This window comes from Colletotrichum orchidophilum (assembly GCF_001831195.1).
Source record: "Colletotrichum orchidophilum strain IMI 309357 chromosome Unknown Scaffold_3.1, whole genome shotgun sequence".
Lineage (NCBI taxonomy): Eukaryota > Fungi > Ascomycota > Sordariomycetes > Glomerellales > Glomerellaceae > Colletotrichum > Colletotrichum orchidophilum.
Window position 1 is genome coordinate 124,514 of NW_019172959.1, and position 16,595 is coordinate 141,108.

General features: G+C 50.8%; 5 protein-coding genes across 5 annotated transcripts; 2 read left to right on the forward strand and 3 right to left on the reverse strand.

Annotated features, from left to right (window-relative positions):
- Positions 1–579: 579 nt before the first annotated feature.
- Positions 580–1,048, forward strand: CORC01_00424 (uncharacterized protein; the record flags this gene model as incomplete). Its single annotated transcript, XM_022612081.1, has 2 exons — positions 580–856; positions 915–1,048. 2 exons carry the CDS (start codon positions 580–582, stop codon positions 1,046–1,048), a joined length of 411 nt encoding a protein of 136 aa, XP_022481220.1.
- Positions 1,049–2,834: 1,786 nt separating this feature from the next.
- Positions 2,835–3,812, forward strand: CORC01_00425 (uncharacterized protein; the record flags this gene model as incomplete). The annotated part of the gene is made up of 1 exon (XM_022612082.1): positions 2,835–3,812. One exon carries the CDS (start codon positions 2,835–2,837, stop codon positions 3,810–3,812), a length of 978 nt encoding a protein of 325 aa, XP_022481221.1.
- A 147-nt stretch (positions 3,813–3,959) lies between these two features.
- Positions 3,960–4,228, reverse strand: CORC01_00426 (uncharacterized protein; the record flags this gene model as incomplete). Its single annotated transcript, XM_022612083.1, has 2 exons — positions 3,960–4,113; positions 4,173–4,228. 2 exons carry the CDS (start codon positions 4,226–4,228, stop codon positions 3,960–3,962), a joined length of 210 nt encoding a protein of 69 aa, XP_022481222.1.
- A 1,588-nt stretch (positions 4,229–5,816) lies between these two features.
- On the reverse strand, positions 5,817–6,859 carry CORC01_00427 (uncharacterized protein; the record flags this gene model as incomplete). Its single annotated transcript, XM_022612084.1, has 2 exons — positions 5,817–6,756; positions 6,819–6,859. The coding sequence occupies 2 exons, from the start codon at positions 6,857–6,859 to the stop codon at positions 5,817–5,819; spliced, it is 981 nt and encodes a 326-aa protein (XP_022481223.1).
- Positions 6,860–13,765: 6,906 nt separating this feature from the next.
- Positions 13,766–16,040, reverse strand: CORC01_00428 (nucleotide sugar dehydrogenase; the record flags this gene model as incomplete). Its single annotated transcript, XM_022612085.1, has 3 exons — positions 13,766–14,983; positions 15,067–15,515; positions 15,779–16,040. The coding sequence occupies 3 exons, from the start codon at positions 16,038–16,040 to the stop codon at positions 13,766–13,768; spliced, it is 1,929 nt and encodes a 642-aa protein (XP_022481224.1).
- Between the last annotated feature and the right edge of the window lie 555 nt (positions 16,041–16,595).

Here is a 16,595-nt window from a genome sequence, read left to right on the forward strand (position 1 = left end):
CCCAGAATGGAACAAGACCGCAGTCTCAGATCAAGGCTTACGCCACTCCTGCAATTCTTTCAACACGCTTCCAGTACCACATACCAGACACAATGCCAAAAGCCCGATGCAAGAGATAAGGCAAAAGAATATTCTCTGAGAATCTTGTTCTTTTTGTCGGGGTTACATTTCTGTCCCTCTCAAGGAAACCAGACGAGTCCACAAGCTCTTAGAAGGACCTTTTCAGATCCCCGAAGCGGGGAATTCTGCCACCATCAGACGTGATGTTACACTGAGGCGCATTTTTCTGCAGTATAGAAGCTATTGGTGAAGCTATTGATGCAGGCGTCTTGTAGTTAGCTAGGAATACAAATCCATTCATCAGCTGAAAAGAATCAGTGTAACATCGTATCGTGGGGTCTGGGCAAACGGTGAAGCTCATTGCCATGAGGTATAAAGGCTTCATCTGCTCTACTTGACGAAATGATCTAATCCTGTGTTCCTATAACGTCTGGTACTGGTAATTGCTTGACTGCAGTCCCTGATAACGGATTATCAGACTATACGGCCGTTCTGAACGCTCGACTACCTCAATACAATATGATTTCTTACAAGAGCCTTTTTCTTTTTGTCCCTCCTATTCTTCAAAATGTGGCAGCAAATACATGCAACAACCATGGGTCCTGGTATATCAAGATCAATCTGGCAGCCGGCGCTCAGGGTAACAGACGTGGAGACCTGTACGCCGAACACTCCAAGACGCCAGGAGTGATCAGTCACTCGATGTGGATATATGACCCTGAGACCCAGCTGACGACCTATACCCCGGACGATCCTACATTGAACAACACCCTTATTTCTGTTCTCGGTCTTCAGAGTGAGTCTCTTACTACCTGCAATATTGCTAGGTAGAACAGGCCTAATAATCATCACAGATTTGGATATACAACAGACCGTACTCGGCATCCCTCTGAAGGGATCTGGGCTCATCGATATGTACTTCAACCCCGGTGCAAACGGTCGCGGGGGCAAGGGGAACACAACGATCGTTTCAGAGTTAGACAACTGAGTAGGTCGAAAGTAGTTTCAAATGTATCAGCGAGGCAGAGCAACGTGAACCTCTCACTGCTTCGATCCGCTTGTACTGGAGCGGAATACGAAGAGGCACCGGGTCTCAAATCCCGAGAAGCGCCTTTGGGCAGCAAGAATATCAAGAAATCTGCAGATGTTGGGAAACCTAGTTCAGAGATTAGTAATGACTTAAGATTTCGCGTGCAAAAGCATTCAAGTTTAGCCTTTCGCCTTAAATCGGTGAGGTGTGGATTTCGCTTCTATGATGATCCAGACTCGTATAATACAAGTAGTAATCAGGCTCGCTCAACAAGCTCGGCAGCGAAATTGATGACGCTTTCCCCACGAAATCCCAGTCCAATCCCATTATCTCCTGCACCTTTTGTTTAGGCCATTCCGTTGGGGCATTGATTACGCAGGTCCCCCAAGAGGACGATAGTGGGGCACCTAAGTCTCGCTGATGATCTTGAATAATGACGGCATTCTTCTCACAGTCTACTAGATCCTGACAAACTGTCCTACATCGATAAGACATGCAAATTTGGCGTCAAAAAAGTACCTTGAGAGCATTGGGAACATTAAAGTCGTCAGCTAAGGTCATTCAGAGAGAGACATGACGGCCGAGCATAATGGCAAGAGAGTCCATTTCACAGTTCTCTGACTCACTTGAGACTACCCGATATACTGACGAATGGAACGCCACCGGTCTCCTACCGATCCGGAACCTCATCAGTCCACATGAATGCGTCAACTGGGACAGGCTCATGGAGTGCGTAGTTTCAAACTTCTTCGATGCCGCTGCTGACGGTGTTCTGGTGCGAACGACTCTTGGTACGTATAAATACCGATTATCTAGGTTCCGGCTTGACTTCGAGCCCGCACTTACACGTTATCAGGCCCTGTCTTTAAGGATCGTCAACTAGTTGAAGCCAGATAGCTGTTTCCGCAGCTACCGGCCGGCACCACTCTCTGGTAGTGGATTTTTCTAACAAATAGCTCCTCGAGGACAGCTCGACCCTCTACAATGCTGATCCAAGCGTTGTCGTTCAGACCATTAAGAGTTCCATCTTCAAGCAGTATCGCGATCTAGATGAGTGATAGCCATATTGTTCGTGGCTATAACAGAGCTGAGCGACAATATTGCAGGCATAGTCGTCCTCGATCAATCAATCTGTGAAACCGCCTGAGACCGCCTGAACATTGACCTCGAATCTGGCAGTGAATTTTCCGAGTTCTTGTTATTAATGATGGCGGGCGCGAAATGGCCATGGATATGAAAGCCATTCACGGATCAAGCCTCACTGCGGATAGTGCCAGAGCTGGTGAACGTCCAAAGCTGCACAAGACAGTCGCGGTGAGAGACGTGAAGGACTCTCTGTCGTCCACTGTCCTCGATACAGAGATGAGATGGTATCAAAAGAGAGAGTAATATTCATCTAACCGTTCACCTCGCTTTAGACCCATGCCTTTGTTAACCCCCGCATCTTGATAATGGGCCTGTGCCGAATCCCGATAATCAACAGGATTCAGCAAGATACCTTAGCGCATGTAAGATAACTCAATGGCCTTGGCCGACCAATATAAAGGGTGTTCCGGTCGCCAACAGCACGCGACTCAGTGCATATGTCTTCAAGCGTAGATTTGACTGGCTGACTGAGCCTGCCTTTTTGATAGCAACACAGCTCCAATTCGTCTTTTTATAGCCCCAATGCTGGATGATTCCCTCTTGATCCCACCATACCACCTGCTATTCCGAGCCTTGGCCCCTCCGTTCGAGCCACATAATGCAGAAATCCCTGCCGCCTCTGGACGCCGCGTGGGATCCGACCCTGCAGACCGACGACGGAGAGGAGTATTGCTGGACGCCGTTGCAGCTTGCCGCCAGAGGCGGAGAACTGCACAAAATCCGGGAAATCCTCGCCGCAAACCCGGCCGCCGTCAACGAGCCCCCACACGGATACTACGGACAGACGGCCATCCAGGCTGCGTGCATGCACGGCCACGAACAGGCCGTGCAGATGCTGGTCGACGCCGGGGCCGATATCCACTTCTGCGGGGGCAACAACTTCCAACGGAATGCCTTGCAAATCGCCTGCGGACATGGAAACGAGAAGGTCGTCGACATCCTGCTCAGTGCGGGTGCTAAGATCAACGAGGTGTCATCAAAGTCTGCGAATCCGGTACACGGGTCACCAGCGTCATCAGTTGCCGTGACGCGGTACAATGGAAGAACGGCCCTTCAAGCAGCAGCAGAGCGAGGACATGAGCATCTGGTCAGCCGACTACTGGAACTGGGAGCCGACGTGAATGCCCCGCCGTCACCAACGGCGGGCTACACGGCATTGCAAGCTGCAGCAGGTGGCGGCTACATGGCAATATCGGAGCTTCTTCTCCAACACGGGGCTGACATCAATGGTGCCTCGGCAAAGTACAAGGGCTACACGGCTCTTCAGGGAGCATGTCTGCGAGGTCATCTTGAGGTCGCCGACCTTCTTCTTCAGAAAGGCGCCGATGTCCACGCCCTGGGAGGCATTTACGGAGATGGGATGGCTTTACATGCGGCAGCCGAGAAAGGCCGCGTAGACATAATCGAGCGCTTACTGGCAGCCGGTGCTGATGTGAATGCTTATAGCTTCAAGGGACGGCAAGGCCAGACTGCACTTCAGAGCGCCACGGTTGGAGGTCACGATCAGGCGATACAGGCTCTAAGAGATAATGGTGCTGTAGGAAGGACTGGTGGAGGAAGATTCTTATTTTCTTGAGCGTTATATATTGAGCAATGCCTATGTTGTTGAGTAACATGTTATTGCTTAAATCTCAATAGAACATCATTATTCTCCCTCACCATTATAATCTCGTATGATTGACTGAGACTGTCTAGTCTCTGAGCGAGATAATGTCCTCCTCCTTTACCGGAATAATGCCTGCCTGGACCCGTGGTCCCAAAGAGGAACAATAACTTCCTTCTTGATTGGCATGGTATTAGCCTTAAGCATACGGTCTCCTAGAGACACGACGACTTCCTCCTTGGCTGATACGATGCCAGCCTTTACTGCTTTATCGTTGAGAGAATAATGTCCTCTTTCCTAACAAGGGCAATTACAGCTTTGGTAGCGCGACATCTGTAGCCATCTCTGAGAGTCTTGTCCTCGTGACTTATCTTCAACTTTCCTGCCATAGCATTTGTGGGAAGTGGGGCGGTGAGGGCGAGGGTAAGCTTTATGATGTAGGAATTGTCTTTTTAAATATATGTAAGTATGTGTAGTCATCGTTGCTGCAGTAATTATCTCTCGGATTGATATAGTGAAGGTTGTGATTGCGAAAGATGCCTTGGCAGTGTCGTTTGATCTCTTAGACTGAAGAATTGGGGCGTACGTATGTAAGACATGAAGACGTGGTCGAACGGTCTGGCTATAGCTTGTGTGCATGACCCTCCTTTTGGTCTGCGAGCGAATGCTACTGCGCATTTATCTGAATACCGTATTCAGGTCATGGTACAGTGGCCGGGGTGGTATTTAATGGTCAAGAAGTGGAGGACACAGCCTGGAATCCCGCTTCAAGCTTGACTTTCAATAATGGATTATTCATGACTAGTTTACAAGATCGAAAGAGATCTCGCTCTGAAGAGTACTCGCAACAAGACGGCCCACCAACGACCGAAAGAGACCGTGTACCGGCAAGCATTTGGAAGACGGCCATCGGGTCCAGAGATTCAGGTCGATGTCCGGGGATCTCAAGTCCTGGCAGTATCTGCTTGTCTTTCGGAACGGATTATCGAAGATCTCAGTCATTCAACGCTACCGAGAAATGAACAACCAAGGTAATTCATTTTAGAAGAGTTGCGAGCCAGCGGGCCGTGTTCTAATACATTTATTATTCAGTCGGTCTCGAGCCGCCTACCTAGTACAGTTATTATCACACGTCATCTCGTATCAGCTCTTGCTCTTGACCTACTCCGGCCGCTTTGTCGACCAGTAAACCAATCCTGACCCTGGGCTTTCCCAGTCAAAACAACACATATATCTCTAGCCGTCCCTTGTGTCCAGTCTCCGAAGTCCGTCCAGACTTACTGAGTTTCGTTGTCTTCAAAATGGATCTTCCTGTTCGGAGCACACGACTCTACCCTCTGACTCGACCTCAGCAAAGGCACCGAAGCCTACGCACCAAAAGCCGGCTCACGGCGATTGAGGAGTTCCTTTGCCGCTTCTGGGCGAGAGTTGACTATTGAATCGCTACAGCCGCGCGCAATCACACTGCAAAGCTGAGCTGATCTTCTAACAAGCATGCTATGGTTGCCAATCTTGACACATCCGAGGCGCACTGCGCATCCTCGTCTCTGCAGCGCAAAGCGAGTCTAGGTCTCAATTTCGCTGCCATCATTGTAAACGCATTTATTTCCAAAATGCTCCAACCATCTTCAAGCCTCGACTTATGCCCTCAGTCCCAGGAAGGTTTTCAAGCGAGTCTTCTTGCTCAAATATGACCCTTTCTCAGGTAAACCCAAGCTTTCTAATATATCGCTCAACTGATCGTCTGTGGCCCTGTTAGTAAATCTTCTACCATTCGAAGCCTTTCTTACCTGAAAGATTGTTGTATGAGGCATATGAGGTCGGAAATCCAGGGACGTGTTGATCGTTGATACCATGGAAGCTTCGTATGGAAGTTGTGCAGCAACTTGCGAAACGATTGGATAGGCGTGCTGCATCATTGAAATGACTATCAAAAGTCAATTTAGGCACAACATTGCGGCATAGACCCATGCATTCTTACCCTGCCCGAACTTCCAGGACAAGTTCTCGAACGGTCTTATGCGCATTACCGATTCCGGCCTGATTTTGTAAAGCATTGTTGTTGCTGTCATTGACTCCATTCCGAATCATCCCCAGGGTATTCTGAGCGTTGTTTAAGGAACGGTTGACGTCTATTACAATCCGATGGGTGTCTGGGACGGTGTTTCCAATTGCAGCCAATGCTTCATTGGCGCCAGTAACGGTTTCGCGTACATTTGCCAGCGCGTGCTGCGTCTCATTAACGATGTTCTCCGTCGTCGAAACAACTTCATGTGTGTTGATGACAATATGAGTGACTGTTTCTAGTCCATCCAGAATTCTGCTGACTATTTTGTTGTTTTCTGTCACTGTAGCTTGTGTCTGATTGAGCCTGTTGCTCATAACTGCTACAGAATCTCGGGTTTGACCAATCGTATCGGCTGCTTCCAAAACAGTTGTTTGGGTGTTGGTGACTGTTTCGTGTGTCTGGTCGACTATACCGTTGACCACTCTCGCAATATCCAGGGTGTCGGTGATAGCGGGAGTGACTGCTTCCAGGCCGCCCCGAATATTATTGACAGTAACTCCGTTTTCTATAACGACTTCTCGGGTCCTATTGACTGTGACGGTAACTGCCGTCAGGGCACCCTGAATTTCTTTGACAGTGTTGCTGACTGCTCGCAAGTCGTCCCGAGTGGCGTTAACGGCGGTGCTCATTCTTGTCACTGCAGTACGTGTCTGGCCAGTGGTGTTACTTAATTCCATGATGTCAGCTTGCATCTGGTCTACTCTGCCGTTGACTGCTGCCAAGGAGCCACGATTGCCATTGATCGTAGGACGGATTTCTGCCAGGATATTGTGATCATCGGAAACAGTTTTGCTGACAGCATTGAGGGCTTTCTCAATAGACATAACGGTTTCGTCGATCTTCTTCAATCTGATACAAGATTATTGCGTGAGTAAATTTTGTCCGGCCACGCCTGGAACAAAGCTACTTACTTGTCGTCAAATTGGTTGGTGATGCATTCCTGCGAATGCATCATGCTGCAGAGCTTCTCGGCTATTTGGTTCAACGTTTTATCAAACTTATCGAGAAACTGTGTTGTGCATGAACCGGATACTGGCGGGCTGCAATTCATCCCGCAGACTGGGCGGTTGCAATGCTGGGGCTGATGTCCCTAGCAAGTCTTGTCAACATATCAAACGTCCCTGCTTCTAATGATCACCAGAGAGTCTCTCACATGATGAGTTCCACAAGTCGCCATCGTAACTCGCCATTAATGTGGTTCGGGAAAAGGATGCCACACTCAATGGCAGATGTGTCGACCACCGAAGAGCAAAGCGGACTACCTACATCTCGACCAAGTTTTATAGGACGTGAAACTCACTGCTGCCCTTTCTCATGGCAGGCTGCTCGAGGCAAAGACTTGCATCTTGTGAGGAGGTCGCCATTCCATGTTTCTCATGTACGGTGACGGAAGATATTGTCATCCGGCACATTAACGATGCAACCAAGTCCGCATGATCCTGTAAGACGCACACCTTCTTCATGTGAGAGACTGGCTTCTCCTTGTTCCCCAGAGCTCGCTTGAAACCCGACAAAAGGGAATGCAGGGCTGTCGGCAGTATCTCTGAAAAGGCTGGCCAATGAGACACTGCAGCAGGCGGTTCGCAAAACAGTAACAGACCCGCAGACGCGCATGCAGAACACTCGCAGTCGGTGAGAGCTGCACGACAGCCTACGTCCAAACAATTGGACGGAGGATGTCCACGTTGGACAATGTCCTGCAAGCACTGCGGGCAGAGTCTTGGATGATCTGCAGTTCAGTTCACCAGTTGGCCCTGGACAAGTGGTCCAGCGAGTGACAACAAAGATCAGGGTCGCAATCGTGTAGCATGCGGCTCTTTGAGAATCAATAGCGGCACAGGATTGGGCGTGGGAGCGGCGGCGTTGTGAATACGCAACTATTCACTAATGGCAAGGAGCTGTTCAGGTGAGGACTCTCAGACAACGTTCGCCATACATGCTTCATCACGGCACTACCCGTCGAAAGCGATGAACAAGGATATGCTAAATGTCGATCTTCGATATACTGATACGCTCAACAATACTACCGAGTTGGTTTTAAGCCCAGTCCCCGCGCTTCCGATCTCCCCAACCCCAGACGCGATACAACAGCCTTACGGATAGCCTGATAAATTTGGTGCGCATTGCACAATCTCATCCCTGTAATGATCGAGATCGAGACCACTGAGCCATCTTGAAGTGCACTCCGCCTGCATGCCATAGGCATGGACACTCGCTTTGATTTTCCACAGCCAGAGGACTGCGCAGCCTGGCTATAAAAATCTTGCAGTTGGGGAATTATCTGAATGCCCGCAAAGCCCGTCCACGGAGATATCCGCTGAGGGCGGCCGGGACGAAATAAGAGCCCAGGCCAAAAGAATCTCCTTCAGAAAGCTGGTGCAGTTAGGTTCGAAGCCCCTAACCTTGGTACTTGGGTTGAACATGGCGGCGTGAATATTTTATATCAGCTATTAATGGATCTCATATAGCCCCTCAGTAATCTTTCTTATTGTACAGCTATCGTCGATAACGTCAGTCAACGACCTGAAGATCTGGAATTCGAGCAGACCCTTTTAGTAACATCTTGCCTGACCCCGCTTGTGTACCAAATTCATCAAGTGTTCACACTGCGAGCACTTGTCACTCCATGATTTATCTGGCCAGGAAATGAGCACCGACACATCACGTCGCATCCGAGGTCGTGTGTGTCCCGCCGTCACCTGTGAATGGCTGGGGAACGAGTTCTGGCAGCGACGTCACTGCAGGAGGCCAACCATCGCGCCCGCTTTCGACTGTCTGCCTTACATCGACAGGCAGCCTACTACTGCACATGTGATTGGATCCGATGCTCAAGGTGCAAAAATTATACCACTCGGGTATCTGATTGGAAAGGCATTGGCTCTTCTATGAGGCGCGACATACCTCGCGGCCTACATTCCATTTTTTGCCTCTCCTTTCAGACTCAAATCAGACTTTTGGCTTGCATTGATACTAGGCCGTATTGTCTCCCGAGCTAGTGCACAGCACTCTCCAAACTTGACGAGTCTTCATCGGCTGTGGAAGATTGATGAACTTGGCGAGGAAAACATCAGTACCTATCTACCTCTGCCACAGCTCGTAGCCATAGGGGATTAAAGCTTAGGCAAATCGTCTTTGGTGGAGAGTCTTTACCTCATATTGATGCTTGGCTGCGTTACCCGTGTAAGTACATCTATGTTGGCGAGTAAAACTTGAAAGGTGTGATGGCAGCATCAAAAACAAAAATTCTTGCGGGATGAAGGGAGAATAAAAATTCGCACAGCTTAGATTGCCAATAGTGTAGCTACTCTGTGTAAGTCTTAGCCTCGTTTACGTGTGGATAAATTAATGCTTACAAAATATAATTGCAAGGTAGCACTCAAAATCAACTCGTTCTACGAGGAATTGACTGAAACCACTCCGGCTCGTCCAATTGCGACAATGAATACGCTATCTATGCTAGAGCAGGTACTGGGAGGCCCCGTTCGAACTTCTATACGATCTATCAGCACATTGAATGCTCATGGTCAAGCTCCTGCTTTCATTCTGCGTTAGGCAAAAGTTTCGAGGACCGCACTTGGATATCTCCATTTCAGATACGCAGTCTTTATTTAAAGACTTGGAAAGGTAATCGTGATGCGATTTCTAGATCCAGAATGGCGATTTATCTGATTCTCGGATAAGTATTCATAGCAGCCTGTACTTAGAGTCCCGCATTGTCTAGGCTACAGTCACTCTTGCCTCTTTCACGCCTTACTACTATATCAATTGTCACGAGATGTAGATGTGGTTAATGCTACCCGCACGAACGGGTCCATTTTGTTCGTGACACCAACGAAGTCGCATCTTGAAACTTTGGCAAAGTGTTCGAGTTCAGTTGATCAAAGCATACTTCTTCAAGGTTGACATTAGGGGGAATCCTGTGGGATTATCTAGTCAGTCGACGGTCTCGGTTGTTAGAACACAAGCCGATAGAGATCCGGGTTCGTCGCCTCGTAGTATAGGTATCACTTTAGATGCTAATATTTTTTCGAACTTGTATTCTCCTAGGCCTGCAGATCTTATTCACAGCGGCAAAGTATTGGTGGTATCCTAGAGAAACTTATTTCAAGTATAGTCTTCTCACGTAGTATTCACTGTTCCGAGTGGTCCAGCTTTGTTACCTAGGTACCTTGCTTGCCAGAAAATTGGCCAGCGGAGTTTCCTGAGCCGCAGGCCGGGTCCACCCTCCGCCCGGTCTCCGCTCTCGGCTCTCCGGACGGCGGTGAACGCCCCATGCACCCGATCTTCCACGGCGAACAACGAAAGCTCCGGTCGGCTGATCGCAAGCTCAGCATCACGCAAAAGAAATACCAGTTTTACGGCCTAGTTGGCTTCAGCCACTGAGATATCTAGGCGCAGACTGTACCACACTCCGAACAGCAGGCAGTACTTCTCACTCCCGAGACGGTGCTCAAGGCGTAGGACGGAGAAGAAATCAAACTGCCCCCCTGCTCACAACGCGAAGAAGATTTTACTGTTTCAATTTGCCGGTGACCACATCTGTGATCTCAAATCAATGGTCGTTCTATCTTCCTAGAAATGAAGCACGACGCACATAGGTCTAATCGTAGGCATATGCCTACCAAAATATCTCTCACCCGTTGATCTCCCTTCAAGTCCCTATCACAGCTGGATCGAGTAGACTCTCTAGCAAGACGCGTCCCAATCCGCCCTGAAGCGCTGTTTCATAATCAGCAAGATGTCGGGGCAGCCTATCTACCCAATTTTCCCTGCCTGCCACCCCAACTGACCGGCTTCGTCTTTGTCCAAGCAAAGTCTATTCCATTTCACCGAGCTGCTGCCCAAACCTGAGACTGACGTCCGATACGGATGCGGGCGCAGATGCAGACTTCCAGGATCTGATGGCCGTCACGCGGGCAACCGATTCAACGACGTGGACGTCGAATGCATCAACCGCCATCAACAGGGAGGGAATAACGGACAACTTCACGGCATCGTGTATCCTCCGGGATCGAAAAACTCTCGAGGGGCATTTCGACGGAGAAATTCATGTCTGAGGTGCCTGACCAGAAGGATACTCAGCTGATACGCCAGAGGAGGAGGCTCGAGGTTTGTTGAGTCTATACCTCTATACCTCAACCAACCCCCCAATCCTCTTCAGCAAGCCGAGAACAGGAGTTTGAAGCATAGCCAATGCTCTCCGATTAAGCAGGAGTACATTACGTAGACCGTAAACGTCGGCTGAAAAAAACATCACCAGCTATGCCCAAGACACCAGCTATGTCCAAGAGATGTATGGTTCCCGTACCCACGATCATGTCTCAATCGACAGCACATGAGCCCGTTTGGCGACCTGCAAGTCTTCAGCATTCAAGGCACAATGATCTACATTTCCAAACCCGCCATGCAGTCTCGTCCTGCCCATGCGCAAGGCAGGGGGGAAATTGATCAAACGCCTGCAGGTACCGCCGCACCGTCAGAGAGAAATTACCCTTCACCCATCAATCTTGGTTCCTGCTGTAAACGCGTGCCGTTCAAAAGGGGGGGGGATAAGATCTCATCTACGAATCCGCATCAGACATCTGAAGTTGACAATCCCCCCCCAAACCTTCGACTCAGATCCAGCCGTGCCGGACACCCGGAAAGACACGCGTCCGGGGGGCAGATGAGTGCCCAGGGACCACCCCCTCTATGAAGCCCCGCCGCGCCGTCCGATCCGGCCCGCCGCCTCCTGCGCCACCACCTTACGCCAGCCAAAAAAAAAAGGGAAAAAAAAACAATTTCTCCTTCCCCTCACCCGCCGCAGGTTCCGCTGCCACCCGCGCTCGTGCGCGTGTACGATGCGAGATCGTTGGTTTGTCGGCGGGCGGAAATTGGTGGCAACCATCGGGTAAGTAGCAGAGACTACGTAGTAAAATCCATGCCAACCCAGCATCATATTCTACTGTACCTTATTCACAAAAGGTCCAGCCCCCTTCTCTACTCCGTAACTGTGGATGACTCGGACTCAAGAGTCCCGACTTTCCTAATCCTCCGCCCACGCGTCCCCCTCCCGCCATAGGAGGAACCAGAAGCCCAAGCAATCCACATCCGCCGAGTTTCTCCCACCCCATTGCACCGCTCATTGTGGGTTATCGTTACACCAGCATAGACCAAACTCAGGGGCAGTCTGCAGAGCAAAGGGCTAAGCTTTCTCGTTCCGTCGATGGCGCCAACGGCCCCGACTGCACCGCCTACACTCTACCTGGCACCGGGTGAGCCGCATCCTGCCATCCTGCTATTCCTCTGGGCTCTGGGACATCCGCATGGCGCGACATGATGCCAGAACAAACATGATCCCAGGACCCCCCGCAAAGAGCAAAACAACCGTGGTAATGAGATCTTCCACACCGGATGGAGCCAATGTTTGATGGAAAGTAGTTGCGCAATAAGCGGATGAAACATTGACAGCAACGTCAAAAAGTTTTTCCAGCAAAAAAACCGCCAATGGGAACACGTCCCAGCGAGAAAAGGGAACCCCACCAAAGGGCTGGGAAACGGCGGACGGCAATTGCTGGCTGCCAATTTATCACAAACGTCGCGCGGACGAGCTGCCGATGGGAATGTCGCAAGATCGTCATGTACAGAAAGATTCAAGGACGAGATACTGTCATCTGATGTTTGGATTTCCCCTGCCCTGTTCCGCTTGGGTCCATTTGCCGTTCGGTGCAGAGTATTTCACGGATAGCAGAAACGTCCAGGGAAATTGAAACTCAGCAGACCACGTCGCAACGCAAGGAAATCCGCGTATGCGAGTCAATGACCGAAGCACAGCTGTGGAGAAACGCCAAAAGAAAAAAAGAACAAAAAGAATGCTCTTGTCTACAAGCTTGTCAATGTAGGCAAAGTCCTCACTATCCAACCGTACGCCTACTCAATATCTTGTCTCGCTCCGTAATTGAAAACGTTGATACAATGGAATGCGGTGGGGGGTTTAGATCATTCGAATAAAGTTGTAACGGAGAACAAAGAACCAAATGAAACAAAATGCCAGGGCTCCCAGCACCGCCCCCACCAAAAGGCACCTTCAAGTAAATTAGACAGGGTCCCCGGGAAGCGCCTGATGGATTTCACCCCCCCCCCCCCAAATCCCCAAGAGCCCCAATCGTCATGCAGCGCCACCAGTCTGGCATTCTACTCCTTTGCCGTTTGATTAGTCTCAAAACGGTGGAGCGACGTGGCGAGTAAGGGATCGATTTGGCCTGGAGGGTGGACGCGCAATCACCCCGCGGCAGGCTAAATTCATACCTGGTAACGCAGGTGTCTCGGCATGGATGGTGCCGAGTCGGAACCGGGCAACGGTCGCGTTGCATGCATGTCACTCAATTCTGCACCTAAGGTAGGACTAGACATGAGGCTCAAGTCCAGTGGCCGTACGCATCCATCACGTTATCAAGCGTCGGCGACAAGTCAGATCACAAGGCATAGCACAACAATACTCCAGTCACCTTGAAAGTGTGTACTCGTGGGTATATTGATCCCAGCATCAGCTAAAGCTTTTCCCCTCTACCTCGAGGGCAGTTAAAAGGCCAATATTACAAAGTTGGCTAGACCCAAAGATGTCCTCCAACGAAGTGGAAGTGAAAGTGAAAATGAAAGAAGCCCCGAGGATCCAGAAACGATGGTCCCCAAGACATGAAAATGGGACGCCGCCCATTGCCTTTGCCCGCTGAAACGCCATACTGTGCAGTTTGAGGTCTTCATCGTCCAATGTACCCCTTCGCCATTGTCGAATGTCTGAAGGAATTGCAGAGCCTCATATAGTCTCACGCATCTACCGCTTTCTTTGACTCGTCATTATAATTAAGACCAAATCATCCTAGATGACCAGACCTTTGCCGATGCCCTGCACCTGGAATCCGAGTTTCTCGAGTTCAGGGACGGAGACGACATTACGTCCGTCGAGCACGAGACGAGGGCGCTTCATAACCGAAGCAGCCCACTCCCAGTCAACGGGGTCGCCCAGGTCTTCGTTGGCAGCATCAAAGTTGCAACCCTTGCAGCCTTCTTGACACTCGGCCTCTGCCTTCATGCGCTTCAACGGATCTGTCGGCGTGTTGGTACTGGTACGGGAGACAAACTTTTCGAGTTCAACAATATCCATCTCGGACAGAGACTCCTTGATGAACGCCTTGGCCTCCTCGCGAGAAGCCTCGGGGCTGCTCCAGACGGATGAGCGGCGGGCTGTGGTCTGAGCCTGCTTCGGGTAACGGAAATGGTACCAGGGAGTAAGAATGCAGATGGCGCTCGAACCGTGAACTGTGTCCCGCCAATTGGTGTGGACCTTGACACGCTCGACCACACGCTCGTCTGGGATAGACTGGCGAACCTCGTCCATCACCTCGACGGGGTCGCAGCCAGGGTCGAAGATGGCAATCTCGTTGGGCATCTCGTGAGCCAATTCGTTGATGATGTGGACCGCAATGCTGTTGCGGGTGTCGTTGGTGTTTTCCTTGAAGGCGAAACCCAGGATGGCCACCTTCTTGCGGCGCAAGTTGCCATTGAGGGCGCGGTGAACCTTTTGGGCGAAACGTTCACGCTGGTACTTGTTGATATCGAGGACGCCCATCCAGTAGTCGGCGACAGTGTCCAGGTGGAGCGTACGAGCCATGTAGGCCAGGTTGAGGATATCCTTCTCGAAGCAAGAACCACCAAATCCAACACCGGCGTGGAGGAACTTCTTGCCCAGGCGAGTGTCTGCACCAATACCCTGGCTAATTTCCTGAACATCGGCACCGAGCTCTTCGCAGAGAGCACTGATGCTGTTAATGCTGCTGATACGCTGGGCTAGCATGGCGTTGGCGACGAGCTTGGTGAGCTCGCTGGACCAGGTGTTGACGGTCAAAATCTTCTCCTCCGGAACCCAGGCAGCGTACACGCCCTTGAGAGCGTTGGCAGCGCGGACACCAGCAGGCGTCGTGGAGCTGCCAATCAGGATACGGTCGGGGTGCATAAGATCGCGCACGGCGGTTCCCTCGGCAAGAAACTCGGGGTTGGAGACAATCTCAAATTCGGCGTCGGGCTGATACTGGGCCATCTGTTCAACTATTAACCTCGTTTCATACCTATGGTGAAGCCGAATCACGACGCGCTCTTCGTTTCTTCGGGGCCTAAACTTACAATCTCACGGATCATGCGGGCTGTTCCCGTGGGGACTGTGCTCTTCTCCACGATGACAGCGCCGTCCTTTGCGTACTTGGCGACAGTCTCAGAAGCTCCTTCCAGAGCGCTCAGGTCTGCAGTGTAGCCAGCGCCGAGGCCGTAGGTCTTGGTGGGCGTGTTGACGCAGATAAGCACAATGTCTGCTTCGCCGATGCATCGCTGGACGTCGGTGGTGAAGATGAGATTGGGCTTGCGAGGGGCAATCTTTACAGAGTTGCCCACCGAAGGAAGGAAGGCTGTCGCCTCGTTGGTCCCATCGCGAGAGATGCGTACAATCTTGGGAAGGCCAGCCTCGTGGATTGGTAGATGGGGAGAATTCCACGCGGCGATGCGATCGGCGTTGAGGTCCACGACATTGACAGTGAGGTCGGGGTTGTGAAGTGCGATCAGAGCCGCAGTTGGGCCACCTGCAACAATTCATTAGTTCCGTCTTTGATGCTATCAAATACGAGATCTTTATGAGTCCGTGGTTGACGATGACGCTTGCGTCAGGTAGCATCCGACAATACAAGGTTCGCGATGCCTGCCAGCTACTTCGACTCTGCAGCTCATGAAGCAATTCAAGCCTTGGAAAACGTAGAGTGGACAAGGATGGAGGCTTGACAAGAGTCATGACTACGGAGGCTAGGGAAAAAGCGTTGCAGACAGCCATTGCCAAGGTTTCACTTACCAACAAAGCCAGCCCCAACGAAGCAGACGTTCTTGACGTTCAATGGCTCGAGAGGCTCGAGATCCGAGGCATCCAGCGATTCGTGATGCTTGAGCTCGGGACTGCGAGGTCTTGAAGCGGGAGGAGAGGAGTTCGGCGTTCCGCTGCCAGAACCAGCATCCGAGTGCCCTGTGCTGAGGGCCGGTGATTGGGAAACCATACTGCCGACCGTTGAAGACGAGTCTGCTGTGATGTAGCTTGAACGAGCGAAGCTTACAGCCATCGATGGAATGCTCTGTTGACGAACAGAGCTAACGAGGACCGACGAATGACAAACAGGCTGGTATCCCTATTTGTGCAGTGTGACGCAGGCGTGGGGTATTTGTAGAGTAGGCAAGCTGGTGGGATATCGACGAGCTCCAGGTCGGAAAATTCAAAGAGCCTGTAGGATTCTTGAGTAGATGAAGTCGACTCCTGCCTGAAGAAAGAGAGCGGGAAGTGAAAAGTTGTCGTTGTTGATGATCGTTTAGAGTAGTGGAAGACACGGGCGCGCTGCTTTTGAATGCGCACGAGTTGGGCGCTGCTGTGGTGAATTGATGGCACCGGCAATCGGACTGTGGCCGAGAGAGTTGTAAATTGATGGGTCTGAGAAGTGACTGATAACTGAGAATGGGTTTCTCAAAAGCCCAAAGCTGAATTCCCTTGCGTGGCTTGGCAAGTCGGTTTCTGCTTCCTTTTTCCTGCGGTTTGTCTGGTGAATGAACAGCGAGACAAATCGAGTCGGGTCGTACTTTGGGAGGTCAGAAGTACAGATTGGTGGGATCGGAAAGGTGGGTGC